Source organism: Callorhinus ursinus, unplaced genomic scaffold (genome assembly GCF_003265705.2).
Source record: "Callorhinus ursinus isolate GAN/ISIS: 27379988/994484 unplaced genomic scaffold, GSC_fseal_2.0 scaffold24, whole genome shotgun sequence".
NCBI lineage: Eukaryota > Metazoa > Chordata > Mammalia > Carnivora > Otariidae > Callorhinus > Callorhinus ursinus.
The window spans coordinates 20,519,508-20,537,090 of record NW_027397086.1 but is presented as its reverse complement, the minus strand read 5'-3'; the positions used below and the strand labels follow the sequence as shown (position 1 = coordinate 20,537,090).

At 41.8% G+C, this 17,583-nt stretch overlaps 1 protein-coding gene across 4 annotated transcripts in view; it reads right to left on the bottom strand.

The window, feature by feature from the left end:
- The window catches only part of CTNNAL1 (catenin alpha like 1), a 60,372-nt gene that overhangs the window by 17,451 nt on the left and 25,338 nt on the right, over positions 1–17,583 (bottom strand). For 3 of the 4 annotated variants that reach the window (XM_073876601.1, XM_025888428.2, XM_073876600.1), the window contains 7 exons: positions 16,824–16,913; positions 15,653–15,823; positions 12,464–12,664; positions 9,760–9,846; positions 6,160–6,318; positions 3,755–3,847; positions 151–301 (listed from right to left, as the gene is read on the bottom strand). In XM_073876601.1, coding sequence (XP_073732702.1) covers positions 151–301; positions 3,755–3,847; positions 6,160–6,318; positions 9,760–9,846; positions 12,464–12,664; positions 15,653–15,823; positions 16,824–16,913 — 952 coding nt within the window. The remainder of the gene's footprint in view (positions 1–150; positions 302–3,754; positions 3,848–6,159; positions 6,319–9,759; positions 9,847–12,463; positions 12,665–15,652; positions 15,824–16,823; positions 16,914–17,583) is intronic. The other variant, XM_073876599.1, reaches the window with a different exon arrangement.

The window sequence follows — 17,583 nt, the reverse complement described above, 5'->3', positions numbered from 1 at the left end:
TCACAATTTTTCTGTGGAAGGTATGTTACTATAAAAATAACCCATTGGGTTATAACAAGATAATTCATTTTGCAACTGAGGTTTGACATTAAAAAACTAACAGAGCTAATTAAAATAATAATATATTTAAATATGCAGACAGTTTCTCACCTCGTCTTCCTTCAAACACGTCATTGATTTCTCTTAGCAGTGTTGACATGTCACCAATTTGGGATTCCCAAGCTTCACAAAATACATCTAGGTTTTCTTTAGCAATTTTACTAGATGGATGCAATGTCAATGTCTCAGCGGCAGAAATTATCTAATGAAATACAACATACACAGGTGTCCATTTCAAAATCTTAGCTCTCAACATCACATTGGAGACCAGACTTAAGTCTGTACTGTACACTTCATAGTTGTTCAACAAACAACTATGAAGTGCTTTCCACACATAAGCACCACGTTGGCCAACGTGGAGAGACATGGAACAAAACTTGCTGTTTCTTCGAATCTGATCCACAAATAAATAGCATGCATTATTATATACAAACCTTTATTCAGGGAGCAATGGTCTTTATTTCAGGAAAACTACTTTCACAGAGTCATTTCCACAGCAGAATTCAAAGAGTTACACTCAGACCAGGAAGGGTGGATTGCGCTGTACACAAGACACAGGGCAGGGGCTGTGGCAGCGGCAGCGGTCGCCACAGTGGTGCTGGTGGTGCTGGTGGCAGTAGGAGTACCGGTAAGGGGAGCAGGACCAGTAGCAGTAGTGGGAGTGGTAGGTGGCTAGTAGTACCGGCAGTGGTAGGAGTGGTAACAAACACACACACCTATGAGCACACGGCAGATACATTCTTGAGATACTGTCTTAGGGGTCGATCTACATTAGTATTGACCTTCAAAAACACACAAACAAAATACATTTCCTCAATAGAGAGAGAGAAACTGAGGCTCGGGGACATCAAGTAACTAATACATGGCTATTCATTCACCTACTCTGTGCGAGGCACTATACCCGTGTTCCAGGAGCTGGGGAAAGAGCTATGAGTGAAACAGATGAAGATGGTTGTCTCCATGGGACTCACATAATGGGGGGAGACATAATAAAAAACATACAACTAAATGATAAGATATTATAAGTTATGATAAATTATATGTATAAAAATAAACGGTAAGGAGGAGAGAGGGTGTTAGGTGGTCACGGAAAAGGTGGCACAGAAAAGCCAAGAACTAAGGGCCAGTGGGGCCAAAGGAAATCTAGGGCGAGTCATTTGGGATGAGGTGGAGCACTTCTAGTGTGTTCAAGGATCAGCCAGTAGGCCACTGTGACTGGACTGACATGAAAAAAGGAAGGACACCAGAGGCCATGTGGTGCGGAACATACACAGTAAGGACTGGACTTTACTGTGAGACAGGAAGTCACTGGGGAGCTTTCAGAAGACTGATAGGGTCCACGTCATGCTACCTGTAAGGGAATTAGAGCTACATGTTCCTCCTGGGTGGCCACAGTCATACACGCACAGGACTTGACAAGTAGGTGGCAGCTTCATGAGCAAAACAAAGTTCCCCATCCTCAGGGAGGGCAGGCACATGGGCTTGCCAGAGAACCATGAGCTAGATTTCAGTGGGACTTCCCTCTCGACCAGGAGCCATTGTATGCTGTACAAACTGCTCCATTGTGCCCTGGACAGGATCTAACATTCTAAAGGAAATACAAAGATGACATAGCTAAAGTAGAGATGTCCAGAAATAAATACAAATTATCCCAGAGGCATGCTCTATTTCCTTAAATGATCCCTTTGTGAAACAGATGGCAAAGACAAGGAGTAAAGGCTAAGGGTGTGAGAACAAAAATGCTTTTCAAGTTATGGAAATTGACAACAGGCTCTATCACCATCCTGGGGAAGAAAGTGTGGTTATTCCTAATATCCCTGCTACAATAAAAACAGTAAGCAGAGAATTACAGCCAAATAGCAAGTAGGGCTTGAGGAAAGCAAGAGCTGATTGCATATGGCAGAAGAGTCAAACCTTTTAATTCTACTGAAATACATTTAAAAGCCAAGGCAAGCAGGATGAATCTCAAGCAGACAAGCAAATATTGAAGCCTTGGTTTCTCTTAATAAGGAGAGATCCTCTGGTTATAATAAAATGTTCAGCAGATGATCATTGCTAAGGGTCACTGATATACTTCTTCCTTCCATGATAAGCCTTTCACACTGTTCTCTACAGAGCGCACATCCGTCCAACATTCAACATGCTTCCGCTAGAAGACGCAGGCCACTATGGTCTCTAAGTCACTTGCACTGTTCTCAACTCTAAATCCAAGGGCTCTACATCTACCATGTAATACTACAGTTAGGAGTACGTCCTTTGGCTGACCATGATAAGTGAAACAAGAACGCCTGGTAAATCGTATTTTGGAGCTTAGACCTAAAAAAGAAAGGAAGTTCTGCCCCTCGTTTTTCTCTTTAGATTAATTTGACAGGGACAATATTAAATGGGATATCGATTTTTAAAAGGCTCTGGAAAATTATAAAGACAAAGTTATAGTTCAGAAAATTCAGAAAAAATTCACAATTTTTCCAAAAAAGCACAAGAACTTCCATTTCTATATATTCCTATGTAGTCATTTTCTTTTTTCTTTTTTTAAGATTTATTTATTTTTAGAGATAGAGAGGGGGGAGCATGAGCAGGAGGGGCAGAAGGAGAGGAAGAGAGAAAATCTCTTGACACGGGGCTCGATCTCACGACCCTGAGATCGTGACCTGAGCCAAAACAGAGTTGGACACCTGAGTGTCCACCCTAACTGACTGAGCCACCCAAGCACCCCTCATTTTCTTATATATGTACATTTTACATAGTAGCAATTATAGTAAGTATACAAATACGTATCCTGCTTTTATCATCTAACATTTTAACAATACATTTTTCAGTGTTGCTAATTCTAGTTATCATGATTATTACTTAAGGTCATAATGTGCTATTTGCCTAACTTAAGATAATTATTTTGCTTCCAACTGAATCTTATTGTAAGTAATGCTGTAACAAACATTGCTTTCACTTTTGTTTTTCTAATTTCCTTATATCCTTGGGAATCCTAGGTCAAAACATGTAAATATTTTTATGGCTTGGTCCATAATGGTAACTTACCTTTTTTTTAAAGATTTTATTTTTTTTAAAGGTTTTATTTATTTGAGAGAGAGAGAGAGAGAGCATAAGTGGGGGAGAGGGGCAAAGAGAGAGGGAAAAGCAGACTCCCCACTGAACAGGGAGCCCGACATGGGGCTGGATCCTAGGACCCTGAGATCACGACCTGAGACGAAGGCAAACACTTAACTGACTGAGCCAGGTGCCGCTAAGATTTTATTTTTTTAAGTAATCTCTATACCCAATACAGGGCTGGAACCCACAACCCCAAGACCAAGAGCTACACGCTCACACTCCACTGACTGAGCCAGCCAGGCGCCCCAGTAAATTACTTTTCAAATATGTCATTACAACCTGCACTGCAAACAGCTTCATTGAAAATAAATATAAACTAGGACATCAATTAAATGGGCCAATCTCCAGTTTTGCAGATGAGCAGCATCAGCATGGAATGTCAGCTATGTTCTGGCACACTATCAGTGAAAATTCCATTATCTTCTTCATCACTCTCAGTAGATCTGACCTCTAGTTATGCAGAACCACACACATCTTCCTTCCACACAATTTGTTATGACACTCAGACAAGACATAATATAAAGTAATGATCTGCTATTGATCATACCTGTTGGCCAGTCACCTGAAATGTCTCCTCTGCATGTACACAGGTTATTTCAAGAGGTTCTGTCCCAGATATATGACGTAACAATCGACAGACCTATGAGAAAACATCTCTACAGTTCAACCTCCACCTTCTCATTCTTCACAATACAGGTTTTCATTTTATAATTAATAAAGGAAATAAAGCCTTACACAGAAAACTTATTAAAACCTTATTAAATTAAACCTTATTTATTAAAAATCAGGTTGTATATTACTTAGAAGATTATCATAATACTATATTGGTCACCAACAGATTTTCTAAGAATAAAGCAGGAATACATAAGCATAGAGCATATTGTCTCTTTGTCTCTATTTCTTATCTCATTATGGCAAGTGGTCACAGAATATGAGAACCAGAAGGAATCTCTGAAAGGATCTAGTAAGTGCCCATACATTGTATGTATGAAGAAACTTCGCTCAGAGAAGTGATTTGCCCAAGGTCCCTCAGGTATACTCTGTCAAGCTACACGTTCTTTTTTTTTTTATTTTGACAGAGAGAGACCCAGCGAGAGAGGGAACACAAGCAGGGAGAAGCAGGCCTGCCGCTGTGACCCGTGACCTGAGCGGAAGGCAGATACTTAATGACTGAGCCACCCAGGCACCCCCAAGCTACACATTCTATCAACAAACAACACTTCCTCTCAGGGTCAATTAATTAACACACCTTTCACTGGAGATAACACTGGATTAGGCAAGGCTGATGTAACGAGAAAAGAGCCTTATCAGAGAAAATTATTGAAAATCTTGAGACTTGAGGCAGAAAACATTTTTTTCACTTAAAAATTTTGCTGCAGGATTCCTATAAGTAGCAAGATTGTTTACAGTCATAATACTTGGTTTATAAACATAACAGCAGCATAACAGGTGAAGGTGATCAAAAGGTACAACTCTCCAGCTATAAGATAAATATGTTCTGAGGATATAATATATAAGACTAGAGTTAACAGTACTGTTTTGTATACTTGAAAGTTGCTAAGGGAGTAGATCTTACAAGTTCCCATCACAAGGAAAAATAATTTTCTGTAACCATCTGAGGTGATGGATGTTAACTAAATTTATTGTGGTGATCATTTCAAAATACATACGTATTTGAGATCATTATGTTGTACACCTTAAACTTACACAATGTTATATGTCAATTACATGTTTAAAAAACTATTTTAAAAAACATAATCATCGAATCTATTGTAAAATGGAGATGTATCTATAGTCATTTTAAGAATGCTCCCTAGCAGTTTTCTTTTTTCTTTTTTTCCCCTAGCAGTTTTCATATGTAGGCAAGTAAAGGAGAGAAAGGTAGTCCACTTAGACTAACGGTTCCTTTTGACCATTATTTGGTGAGCTGGGGACAGCAGGTAATATGGAGACAGCTCTATGGTTTATATCTGTGCATTTGTGTACATGTTGGATATACCTGATATGCACAAGTTATACACTGGTTAAGTATATATTTTTTACTAAGAGATGTCTAGTGTTTTCAGTAAGTGAAAAGCTTAGAATATCAATTAATAATTGATATTATAGCAAAAGTGGCAGGTGAAGCACCAGTAACACCCAATAGAGGCTTGGGCAGAACAGAAGAGGTTCAGAGGAGGAATACTGTGCTGAATGTCTTTTCTTTGTCTGTCCACATCCACTCTCCTTCCTCTTCAAACTGCTTTATGCCCTGGGAGACTGACATTTGTGGTCTCCAGCTATGTTTGGCCAATGGGAAGCCCCAGCAATAGACCAGCAAGAATGCAAACAGTAAGGGCCTTTATTCTCATGCTTCTTCCCTGCAGGGTTGCCTTGGGCTGTGGCTCTGCGTCTAGTCTTGAAATCAGAACCTCTCATGGTGGCTTTCTGAAAGACTCTATGCCCTTCCAGTTTCCCGTAACCACTCCTCTCCCCTATTAATTTGGGCCTACCAGCAGTACCAGCTCTGCTATCACTAACCCCGATTACTGTACTCCCACGGTCCCCCACACCGTGTCTATGCAACTGTAAACAGCTCCTTTATTAAAGCCTCTTTAAATTATCCTAATTCAAGTGTGCCGTCTCTTTCCTGCTGAGACCCCACAGGTTCAAAGAGAAACAAGGTCATAGGATGTGTCTCCACTGCTCTACTCCTAAGCCTAACCTCTCTGAAAGAATAAGGACAAGGGGATTAATAAGTGCATCTGTGGGTTCCAGCATTTTTTGTTTTGTTTTAGAGGCCAGACTGTTGTAAGAACAGAACAGATAAACATTGTATCTTTAAGATTCCAAAGGAGACAGAGAAAATGCTCATATAAGTTACCCCCAAACTCTATTTGTGTCAATATTCCCTGATGATGATACAGCTATCATGAAACCACAATTTCTTTAACAAACGAACCTATTACTCACCTCAACAAGCTGCTCTTTCTGTTCAGAGAGTTTACAGGCATACTCAGCCAAACCTTCTAAATTTCCTTCTACTCCAGTAAGTTTTAATGCTTTTAGGACCACATGATCAGCATGGTATTTTAACAGATCTGCTGTCAGCTGGGTTGCTGTCCTGTGAAGCTGCAGATGTGGGGGGTGAAGGGCAATGAAAGAAATACAACAATCAGGTTTTGTCATCAAGCAGCGCACAAGCACTTTAAAAACGAAAAAGGAGCAGTCCCCACTTGATCCACTGAGAGAGGAGAGCGTAAAATTCCTGTGGCAACAGTAGCAGTTGGGCCGCACGGGGGAGCTTGTCTGTTCTCCCAAGGCAGGAGTGACAGGGACATCTTTGAGTCCCCTCATGTCTGCAGAAGATGAACTGCTCAGCTAGTGTGGAGTGGCTGGTCCCTTTCTCATCCTGCTATTAACTAGTTCTTGCCCACACAGCTTCTCTCTTACTTAAAAAATGCTTCCACTACTCTGGAAGTTAGTAAGAAACACAACAGTATTAAGAGGGCAGTATTCAGAGAACTACGAGGATAATCAAATGGCAGTTCATGATCAGTAAGGTTTAACAGACTTTTGAAAAGGTACTGATGTGAGATTCAATCAATTAGGTATTCAACAAAATTTTATTAGATACCCAGATCATGGCAGACACTGTATTTGAGGCTGGACATACAGACAAGTAGGACATACTCCCTTCCCTCAGGGGATTACAGCCCACCTGTAGTTGCTATCTAGAACTTTACTCCCCAACTCTTGGGTCACAGGATAAATGACAAAGGGTAACCAAAACCCCAAGGCTGTATTTGACTTGGAATGGATTTTAAGCATGGCCCACTCTCAGCAGATATCTTTGGGTACTATTAACTCCAAAATCTTCCCTTCATCCTGCTTTTTGTTAAAAAAAAAAAAAATGATGTGACGGGTTATTCTGGGGTTCTCCAGGAAGAGATCGTTTTTAATAACACTGTCCTAAGGAAAATCTGACTTTAAACGAAGCCTATTGAATGAAGTGATTTTTTTTTTCCTGGAAATAATCCAATGTCAATTCAAATTACAGGACTTTCTACAAAATTAACAATGGAGTAAGTCCGCATTCATGCAATCAAGTGAGAATAATTGGTCAGAAACAAAGACATTAAAATGTTCTTTCCTTTGGAAACTAAATGCCACATAAAAATTTTAAAAGATTTTATTTAACCATCAGGGCCTTAGAGAATACCTAATGCCAGCCCTTTATTTTACAGACTATGAAACAGGTCCTTAGAGACTGAGTGACTTGCCCACAGTCACGTAAATCTGAGTGGTTCTAGAGACAACTTATTACCACGCCTAAGGGAGGAAGGGTGAATAAACCCAAAGTTCCACTCTGCACAATGAATGGACAGTGGTTTTATAGAGACCATCTGCCTTAATCATTATAAAAATTCTTCTAGGGGCGCCTGGGTGGCTCAGCCGTTAAACGTCTGCCTTCAGCTCAGGTTAGGATCCCAGGGTCCTGGGATCGAGCCCCACATCAGGCTCCCTGCTCAACGGGGAGCCTGCTTCTCCCTCTCCCACTCCCCCTGCTTGTGTTCCCTCTCTTGCTGTCTGTCAAACAAATAAATAAAATCTTAAAAAAAAAAAAATTCTTGGGCGCCTGGGTGGCTCAGATGGTTAAGCGTCTCCAGGGTCCTAGATCGAGTCCCGCATGGGGCTCCCTGCTCCCTGGGAGCCTGCTTCTCCCTCTCTCTCTCTGTCTCTCATGAATAAATAAAATCTTAAAAAAAACAAAACAAAACAAAACAACCTCATTTAAAAAAAAAATTCTTCTAGGTTGATGTTGTTTCACTCATTTCAGAGGTAAAGAAAATGAAGCTGGTGGCAAGCTGCTCAGTCTATCACCAAAGGATTTAATCCTCTTACTGATAGTCAAATTTTAACAATAGTTTAGTTAAAATTGAATAGGCTGGAAAACATGGATAGGCTTTTTTTAAACCAAAGAAAACCATAACATCCTTCTATGTTTAATAAGATGGTAAAATGAAGGTCCACTAAGTAAGATGGGAAACGAATCATCATGTACATAATTTATCAAAGAAAACCAAAACCCAATTCCATTCTCTTGAACCCTTGACTGTGCAAAAATATAAAAGACTAAGGGAATTGGAGATAAGGAAGCTCTGTTTGGAGAGCTGATGGGTGCCTACTGGGTGCACCCCAGAGCAAAGGGAGGAGGACGGCACGGGAGCCGCCGTGAGGAGCTGGAGGGCCCCACAGGAGGGCCTCGGAAGAACACACACAATCATCCAGGAGAGACAAAGTCAGCCTAAACAGAGCCCAAAGCATCCTGTAAGGGCACCAGTTTTCAAAGAACTTTCCACCTCCCCACTTCCTCTCTTGTGGCCTTGAGCCACACCTGGCAAAGATCGGGAACTGAAGCTAAGCGGGAGGGGGGGGAAGGAACAAAGGTGTGAAAAGAGACCAGAGACCACACACACCTTTCCCAAAAGCCCTAGGTGAGGCTGTGGGCTGGGAAACAGGGGTTAAGTCCTATAATTGAATGAATACCAAAGTAGCAATTAATATATTGGAGAAATCATTCTAATTATGGAACTGAGATTGTGTTTCATGACCTAAGGCAGGGACTGGCAAACTTACTCTGTAAAGGGCCGCACAGGGAGTATTTTAGGCTTTTCAGGCTGCACAGTGTCTACTGCAACTACCCAATCCTGCCGTTGTGAAAAAACAGTAGACAATATGTAAGCACATGGGCAGGACTATGTCTCCCCAAACTTGACTTAAAACAGACAGCCTGGCTGTAGTTGGCAAACATCTGACTTGCAGTGACTTTCAATAACCTGAGAGTGATCAAATAAATCATGAGATGGCCAAGTTTTGCAGGAAGCAGGGAAATCTCAACCAAAAGAATATTTTTAAAAATCAATTACATTAAGGTTATAGTTTATATACAGCAAAATGTACCAAGGGTACAGTTTGATGAATTTTGACATTTATATCTACGTAAGCACCATCACAATCAGTGTTTAATACATTTCTTTTATCTCCCAAAGTTCTCCATGCCCCTTTGTAGTAAATATCCCCCAACTTCTGACCCCAGGCAGCCACTGATCTGGTTTCTGTCACTATAAATTAGTATTGCCTTTGCTAGAATTCCTTCTAAATGTAATTATATATATATACACACCCACTCACACACAAACACACATTCTTTGGTGTCTGACCTCTTTCAGTGTTATGTTTTAGTGATTCATCCATATGATTACCTGTATCGATATTGTTCCTTTTTACTGCTGAGTAATACTAGTGGAGTTATATACCAAAATTCATTTATTGATTCCTCTGTGGATGGAAACTTAGACTGTTTCCGGTTTGGGGCCATTATAAATAAAGCTGCTATGAACATCCATGTACAAGCTTTGAGAAGGATGGCATTACAAAAAACAGTGGGTTCAAAATGAAAAACCATCTTCTAGGCACACAGACATACTAATACTAATGCACTTCATACATACCATGCCACATGAAAACTAGCAAAGGATTAAAAGAGGCTAAATTTCAAACTATACTTACTTCTTTCTTAAGTTCTTTGAGACTATGACTGATTTTCAATACAGCGAGTTCTAGTTCTTCAGCAATACTTTTTGTTTTCTTGCTTTGCTAAAAATTAAAAATATATATATATATAGTGTTACCTCCTCTTTTTTAATCTGGTAGTTCCAATTTCACTTGAAAAATAAATTATAATAAATGTTGAATATCATTCTGTGAATTATAAAAAAGTAGATTTTAAAAATTCACCTTTTTATGGATAGAATGGAAAATAGAATTTTAACTATCTAGTTATATTTTCCCATTGTAAGTATAAAAAGATGAATTTTTAAAATCTCATTTTGTTAATAAATTTATGTCTAAAATGATTTTATTTTATCTTCTGCCCAGAATGCTCATCTCTTCGCTCTTAATGGAGTTAAAAATTAAAATCCTATTTACCTTTAAGTCTCTACATAAATGTCTCTTCCTCAGAAAGGCCTTTTCGAATCACACAATCTAAATTAGGCTCTCTTCTTACCCATTCTAATCTTTCTCTAAGTAATTATTCTAGTTTACAATTACATATTTACTTATTTTATTTTATTTTTTTTGGTTAAAGTCGATCTTCCCCACTAGGCCTTGGTAAGCTCCATGAAGGCTGGTATCACATTTATTTTGCTCACCAATGAATACATAATACCTGGCACAGCAAATGTAAGGTAGTAGGTACTCAGTTCTTTGAATGGATAAATCAAAGTTAAATGCCAGTATCTTCAAGAAGTCTTCTTGGGGCGCCTGGGTGGCTCAGTTGGTTAAGCGACTGCCTTCGGCTCAGGTCATGATCCCAGGGTCCTGGATCGGTCTCCCTGCTCCGCGGGAAGCCTGCTTCTCCCTCTCCCACTCCCCCTGCTTGTGTTCCCTCTCTCGCTGTCTCTCTCTGTGTCAAATAAATAAATAAAATCTTTAAAAAAAAAAAAGAAGTCTTCTTGATTCCTCTCCCTAAATATAAATTTGCCCTCCTTCAAGTCCCTGCAACACATGGTCTGTACCTCTGGTAGGACACTTAACAAAGCTTTCTGTACTCGCCTTACCCCTTCCCACACTTTTCTCCACTGCAAAATTCTTGCAGGCAAAGATTTTATCTTATTCATCTTTAGATTTCCGGTGTTTGGCATATAAAAGGCACTCAGTAACAAATGCTGAAAAAAATGAATGAATGAACAATACATCTGGCATGCAGACTCAGAAATCTGAGCACTTGTGAAATATGGGAAAGGTGCTAATTGCAAAGTTAAGTGTTGACAGACTCGGATTCCCAACACAGCATTTCTTCACAGAAACTCTTCATGTTGACTGTTGGGTTTAAAATTTAAAACTGAAGCAATCTACACTTCAGATTAGATATCCCATAGATATTTCAAAGTAATCACAAAATATTGCTTTTAGCCCTGACAGCACTCTACTCTAGGTTAATTTCCCGTTAATATGAGCATTTGTACTGTCATGATGCCAAGGAATAGGAGAAATCTTGATTTATATCCACTCTTCATTCAAAAACCAATCGCTTTACATGAAAGTCAACTGCTGCTTCATTTACTATTCTCAGCCACATTCACCCCTCTTCGTCTTTACTGCCAAAGCTTTTGTTCATAGCTGCCAGGTTTGCTCCATCTACGCTGTACATTGTAAATCACATTAAATACTTTTTTTGACATACCCTAGGTCTAAGAAATAAATAAAGAGTGCCAGAGCTCAGTCTCAAGCCTCTACCTGTCAATTTTGTAACCACTCTCTGCAAGAGCCTGGGTACACACTTTCTTTGTTGTCCCACTCTGTCCATCTTTCTTTTAATTTCATTTTTTTAAAGGAAACTACACCACATATGGGGCTCGAACTCATGACCCCAAGATCAAGAGTTGCATGCTCTACCATAAGCCAGCCAGGGACTCCCAACTCTGTCCATCTTTACCATTCTTACCACATAACCTCCCAGGCTGTATGCGCACCAGCAGTCTACCTTTAAATGGCTGCTCACAATCTTAGACCAGGAATCAGTGCAAGGTTGAAAAATTTTTTACCTGCTTGCTGGATCTACCCTTGTCTTCACTGTGTCTAGACTTCAATAAATTGTCTAAATTGTTGTTCTGTAGGGGCGCCTGGGTGGCTTAGTTGGTTAAGTGTTTGACTCTCGATTCCCTCTCAGGTCACGACCTCAGGGTTGTGAGATCGAGCCCCACCTCAGGCTCCATGCTCAGATTCTCTCTCTCCCTCTCCCTCCCCCCTTCCCTTCCTTCTTTCTCTAAAAAATAATAAAATAAATTGTTGTGTCTATAAATCAGCTGTCCTCAGAGTTAAGCACTGTGCACATGTGAATGGCTTTGGCAGTAAGACTCAGGGGATGAGAACCTCTAGGTAGGGCTCTTCACTCTGAAGAAGCATTTTGGGGAGGAATTCTCCAGAGGCGAGTTTGGTGGATGAGTGGGGACTATGGGATGAACTTGTGATAGTGATGGTGGTACAGAATGAGGGCTGGCCAGGATGAGCAACTGAGAAACAGCAGGCCTAGAAATGTCAAGTACTGTGAGCGCTGGATGGGAAGGATGCTTCGGGCCAAGAAGGAGGGAGAAAAGGGATGAGACATCCTTGTCCCATTCCAGACCACATTCATGTTAGCTTCCACAATTCTCAGAGCTTTAGGAAAAAGCTATTGTATAGGATCGCTTTGATGAAAAAAAGTTCTTACACTTTGAATCCACACAGAAAGTAACTGCTGCAGTTCCAGTCTTGCCTGAGTTGACAGTTCCAAGATGCGTTCCCTGTGCTCATGGCTCGTGTAGGCAGAATCAGTAAAGTCCTCGGTGCGCTCCAAGATGACTTCCAGAGTCGCAGAAAGATTCTCTTTTGACTGAAAATAAAGATTCTCCAGAAGAGCTTCAATATTCATCTGAGAACAGAAAGGATATCCATCGGCATGAGTCAATATTCCCACCTAACCAAATGGGCTGTAACTTTCTAGAGTGCCCAGAGAGACACTTGCAATTTCCTTCCCTGTCTGAGGGCTCGGGGGGAAATACAACCTCTAGTGATGACTCTATTCTCTAGGACACATTGCTCAAGGGCCACCAGCGGCCATGCAGAGATTCACTACAACAGCTGTTAATACAACAGTCCTATGAAGTCAGTAAATACTAAGGCAGAAAAGCATGATCATGTAGCAACTGGTAGGAAAAGTGAACCAGCCCACAGGTAGAGAATTTGCATCTGAGAAAATGCTGAGGCAAAGTCCTGAAAGACGCTGCACCCAAATATGAACTTGTGCTGAGCCCAGGGGGACAGGGTGTGGAGGGTGTGGGTATGGGAAGGGTTGGGAAAGGCACCAAGTTTTCCTTCCTTAATTCAGCAAAACTCTCCTAGTCACCTAACCGGTCTCCCGACATTTTGTCTTATGTCCGACAGCACCTCCCTGACCAAAACCTTCTCTGCCACCCTCTACCTGTATCATCTTTCCAAAATGGAAAGCTTCTGAGATTGCCACCTCCCAACAATTGACTCCTCACCACGTGTAAAATTAAGCTCAAATTTCTACTGCAAAATACAAAATCCTCTAGGGTCTTGATTTTACAGATCTTTCTGACGGTCTGTCCAACCACCCCTCAAGCTCCCAAACAACCTGTCACTTCAGCCATCCTGTGCTCAGAGTTCCTGGAATGCGTGACGGACACGTGTTCACTGGCGCGTCTTTCTCTCTCTCAGCTGTCTACGTGACACTGTGCCACTGCAGCTGGGTCTAAACTCCAGCCCACGAGTGGTATCACAAAAACAACTTGGGCCAAGAGGCGATCCGCAGTGATGACCATGACAGTGCTCACATTGAATGTGCTGGTAAGAATAGCGTCCATTTGTTTAGCACTTTAAAGTCCTTTCACAAACATAGTCTCAAGTCAATCCTTACATCTGACCCGTTTTCACAGGACCCACGAAAACACCAAGATTTGGGAAGGTCAAGAGGCCACAGTCAGGGCCTGCTTCCCCTTCTCCTCTTGGCCCAAGGTGTCTCCAGTAACCACCCCATCCTAGGTAGATGGCAATTTTTTTTTTTTAAGCTAGGAAAGAACATGGATAAAAGTAAGGTATGGAATTGACAAGGGGCGCCTGGGTGGCTCAGTCGGTTAAGCGTCTGCCTTCAGCTCAGGTCATGGTCCCAGGGTCCTGGGATCGAGTCCCCCATTGGGCTCCCTGCTCAGTGGGGAGCCTGCTTCTCCCTCTCCCTCTGCCTGCAGCTCCCCCTGCTTGTGCTCTCTCTCTCTCTCTCTGACAAATAAATAGTCTTAAAAAAATGTTTTTAAAAATAAAATAAAAAGAAATAACAGCAACTGGGAGGAGACGTTTTTCCAAAAGCCATTCATTTATATGGTTTCCTAAGATTTGTCCACATATCCACAGTACCGAGCACAGTAAAGCATCCCGTCTCCGTTTACAGATTATACTCTCCACCAGGAAAAACGGTAAGATGCCAAAAAGATACCCACTGACGGTGAGATGGGGTCTATCCGTAACAGCTCTGCCCTGCAGACTGCGCTAGCCCGGCTGCAGCAGCCTCAGGCACAGCGCCGCCCCGAGGTAACCTGGAACCCAAGTGTAGCACCAAGAAGCAAAAGACTTGGCTCTCGTCCTATTTGTTTCCCTAATTACCCTTTAACCCTCGAGAAGACATCTCCCCCTCAGCCTTTATAAAAAGAGGGGATTAGAAAAATAAGCTCTAAAATCCCTTAGACAATATAAACTCTAAAACAATAACTGGACTTTGTAGCTTCTTTCCCCTCAGAAAGAGAGTTAGGGCAGGACCAGCAGCATACAAGCAAACCCACAGGCATCAACTGAAAGGTCATGGACTTTGGGATTAGCCAGTCCTGGTTCTAAAGGGTTCCACCACTTACTAGCTTTCCTCCTCAAAAACACAATGATAATAGTACCCACCTAAAAGGGAAGTTAGTGACTAAATTAGATAATATTCATGAAGACAACAGCCCCTAAAAATAACTGTTCTTTCCATGACTTTCTTTCACCCCATGTTCCTACCTAAGTAGGAATTAAAAAGATGGAAGGAATGCCATCTTTGTTGCAGCCCTTAGCCTATTAGATAACTTCCAAGGGCCTTAGTCTTCCCAGCTGTTAAATGAGGGCTTGTACGAGATGATTTCCTAGGGCCCTCCTCAATCAGACCCAGAGAGCACCTTCAGCAGCCCTCTGACTTCCCATGAGAAGTTCTGCCCGAAAATGGGGGGCGATTCTGAGTCAGACTGCCTGGATTCAAATCCTGACTCTGGCACTTCCTTGCTGGCAAATTACTTAATCTCTATTTCTCAGTCTCCTCAACAGTATAGTAGCAATAGTTCTTATAGGATTTTACAGGTACATATATTTAAAGCATTTGGAACAGGGTTGGCACAGAGTAAATGCTCAACAATACATGTTAGCATGTATTAGTGTTCATTCCAGATTTTAATTAACATGAATACTATTACTATTATTAAAGTCTCAAAATATCCACCCTAGAGCTCAGGGACAAGTAGGGATTCCAGCAGAAACGATTTGCTGTCTGTCATCAGCCCCGGACAGATAGCACAGCACTCCTCAGAAGACTGGGCAGGGAACATCTTTCTAAACAGAGGACAGGAGGCTCCTGCTGAACCATGCAGCGACACAGGGCCCGGCAGCTACCATAACCCCAGACCAACGTTCTCTGTACAAACCACACTAAAGCAAATGTTACCGAATATTAAGTTTATACAGAGTGGCACTGTCTTAAAGAAAAATCTCTGTTTTTGTGAAGCATCTATCCTAAAATATTATACCAGAACATGGATACTACCGCTAAAGATGTTCCTCTGACATGGAAAGAAAAAAACATATATATTCTCTCTATTCTTACCTTGAATTCTTTAATTCCAGTAAAAATACTGACAGATGAAATGTCAGTCTCTCCACTTGGTTTGCAGTCAGTCACGATTTCAATCACCTTATCTAATGCCACTTTCATTCGGTCAAATACTCCCTCTTTGTTTTTATGGGCTGATTCGCAGTTGGGATGCCTGAGACATGTCTTCAAAACAATTGAAAATGTTTATTTTCAGACTGGGCCCATACCATAATACACAAAATCTTACAGAGAACGTGTCATGCTAATAAAAATGGTTCTTTACCAAAATCTCCTGGGTCCCTGGCTCACCCAGCTGCTTCTCCTCACTAAAAGTGGAAGCAGGATGAGTAAAAAGCGATAGCAAGGTTAAGTGAAAAAGGCAGAGTGCAAAACTGTATCTTTACACTTCAACAAGTTTACTTAAAATTTGGGGCGGGGGAGGAAACTATCTCCATCACGATTAAAACTACCTTAAAACGTCGCCTTCCCCGCGCAAAACCTAAAAAAGAACGAGCACGAGGACACGTGAACACGTGTTTTAGGACAGGGGATGCACCTTTGACTTTTTAGAAACGATGTGAATGAAAGCTGCCCCGGGGGCCTCGACGTGAGCAGAGCCTTGCAAGGCGGCTGCAGGGGTTGCTGTGGTGGCCTCACTAACCCAGCCTAGAGTAAACCCTGTGAGCAGAAAAGGCAATTCTAAATAGCCTGCTCACAAGCTGTTGACTAGTTTTTTCTTGAATTGTACCGAGTTGCTGGCCAGCTGCCGTTTGGCAATCTTGTTAGAAGTAGAATAAGGAACCAGACGTATGAATTTACAGAACAAACCAAAGGCTGGATTAATACTCCACTGTTACTTAACAGATTCTAACTTGCCTCACTTTTTCGACAGTACATGTGCTGGCTCCCCGACGAGCCTGGCAAACCCTGTGGGCAGTGCCCGTGTGTGACAGGCCCCGACTCCCGGCACCTCACACACCACCTTGCGCCCCGCTGCTCATGCAGCGCTGACTCGCGGACTGACTGCCGTCTGGAACCGGGGAAGGAAGTGAGCCTTCTTGCTAAAGGATAACTGAGGTCTGACTGCTGTAGCCTATGCTCCAAGTTATCACTTCGACCTTTTTAAAAATGCAAAACATATAAAGTGGATGCATTTAAGCAGGTAAAACAAAAGCGTCCCTACCTTTGAGGCTGTGAGAAGCATCATTGTACACTTTTCAAGAACTGCCCTGGCTGCTGCCATTTTTGCCTTTTTCTTCTCGTCTTTCAGATCCTAAAAATGAAATAAAACCACTGAGCGGTCTAGGATCCTGTAAACAATTTCATGAAAAAAATCATTTATGCAACAAGAATCAATTAAATAACATTGTTTAAAAAGTGACAAAGTGAACAAAACCAAGCTAAAGTTTGATAAAATGTCACCACTTTGATCTAATCCATCAATACACTGTGTGAAAAGAAGCAGGTGCCCTTACTGAGGGTGGCAGAGTCAGGGCCTGTGGGCCTGAGACGGAGCAGGGGGAGGCCTCGCACCTCACACGCTGATGGCCTGCCCACCTGACATTCTTGTGCCCATGTGGATACACCTCACTCCCGACCGGAAACAACCGTCCTATGCTTTACTCCGTTAAGAGTAACCTAGTTATCGAGCAGTTACGGGCTATTATTTCCTTCAGATTAGATACTTAGAAGTCAACTCTTTCAGAGACCATGCCTGGTTAAACTTAACCAATATGCTGCTCTGAAACAGGCTTTTTTTTTTTTTTAAGATTTTATTTATTTATTTGACAGAGAGCGAGACAGCAAGAGCAGGAACACAAGCAGGGGGAGTGGGAGAGGGAGAAGCAGGCTTCCCACCGAGCAGGGAGCCCGATGCGGGCCTCGATCCCAGGGATCATGACCTGAGCGGAAGGCAGCCGCCTAACGACTGAGCCACCCAGGCG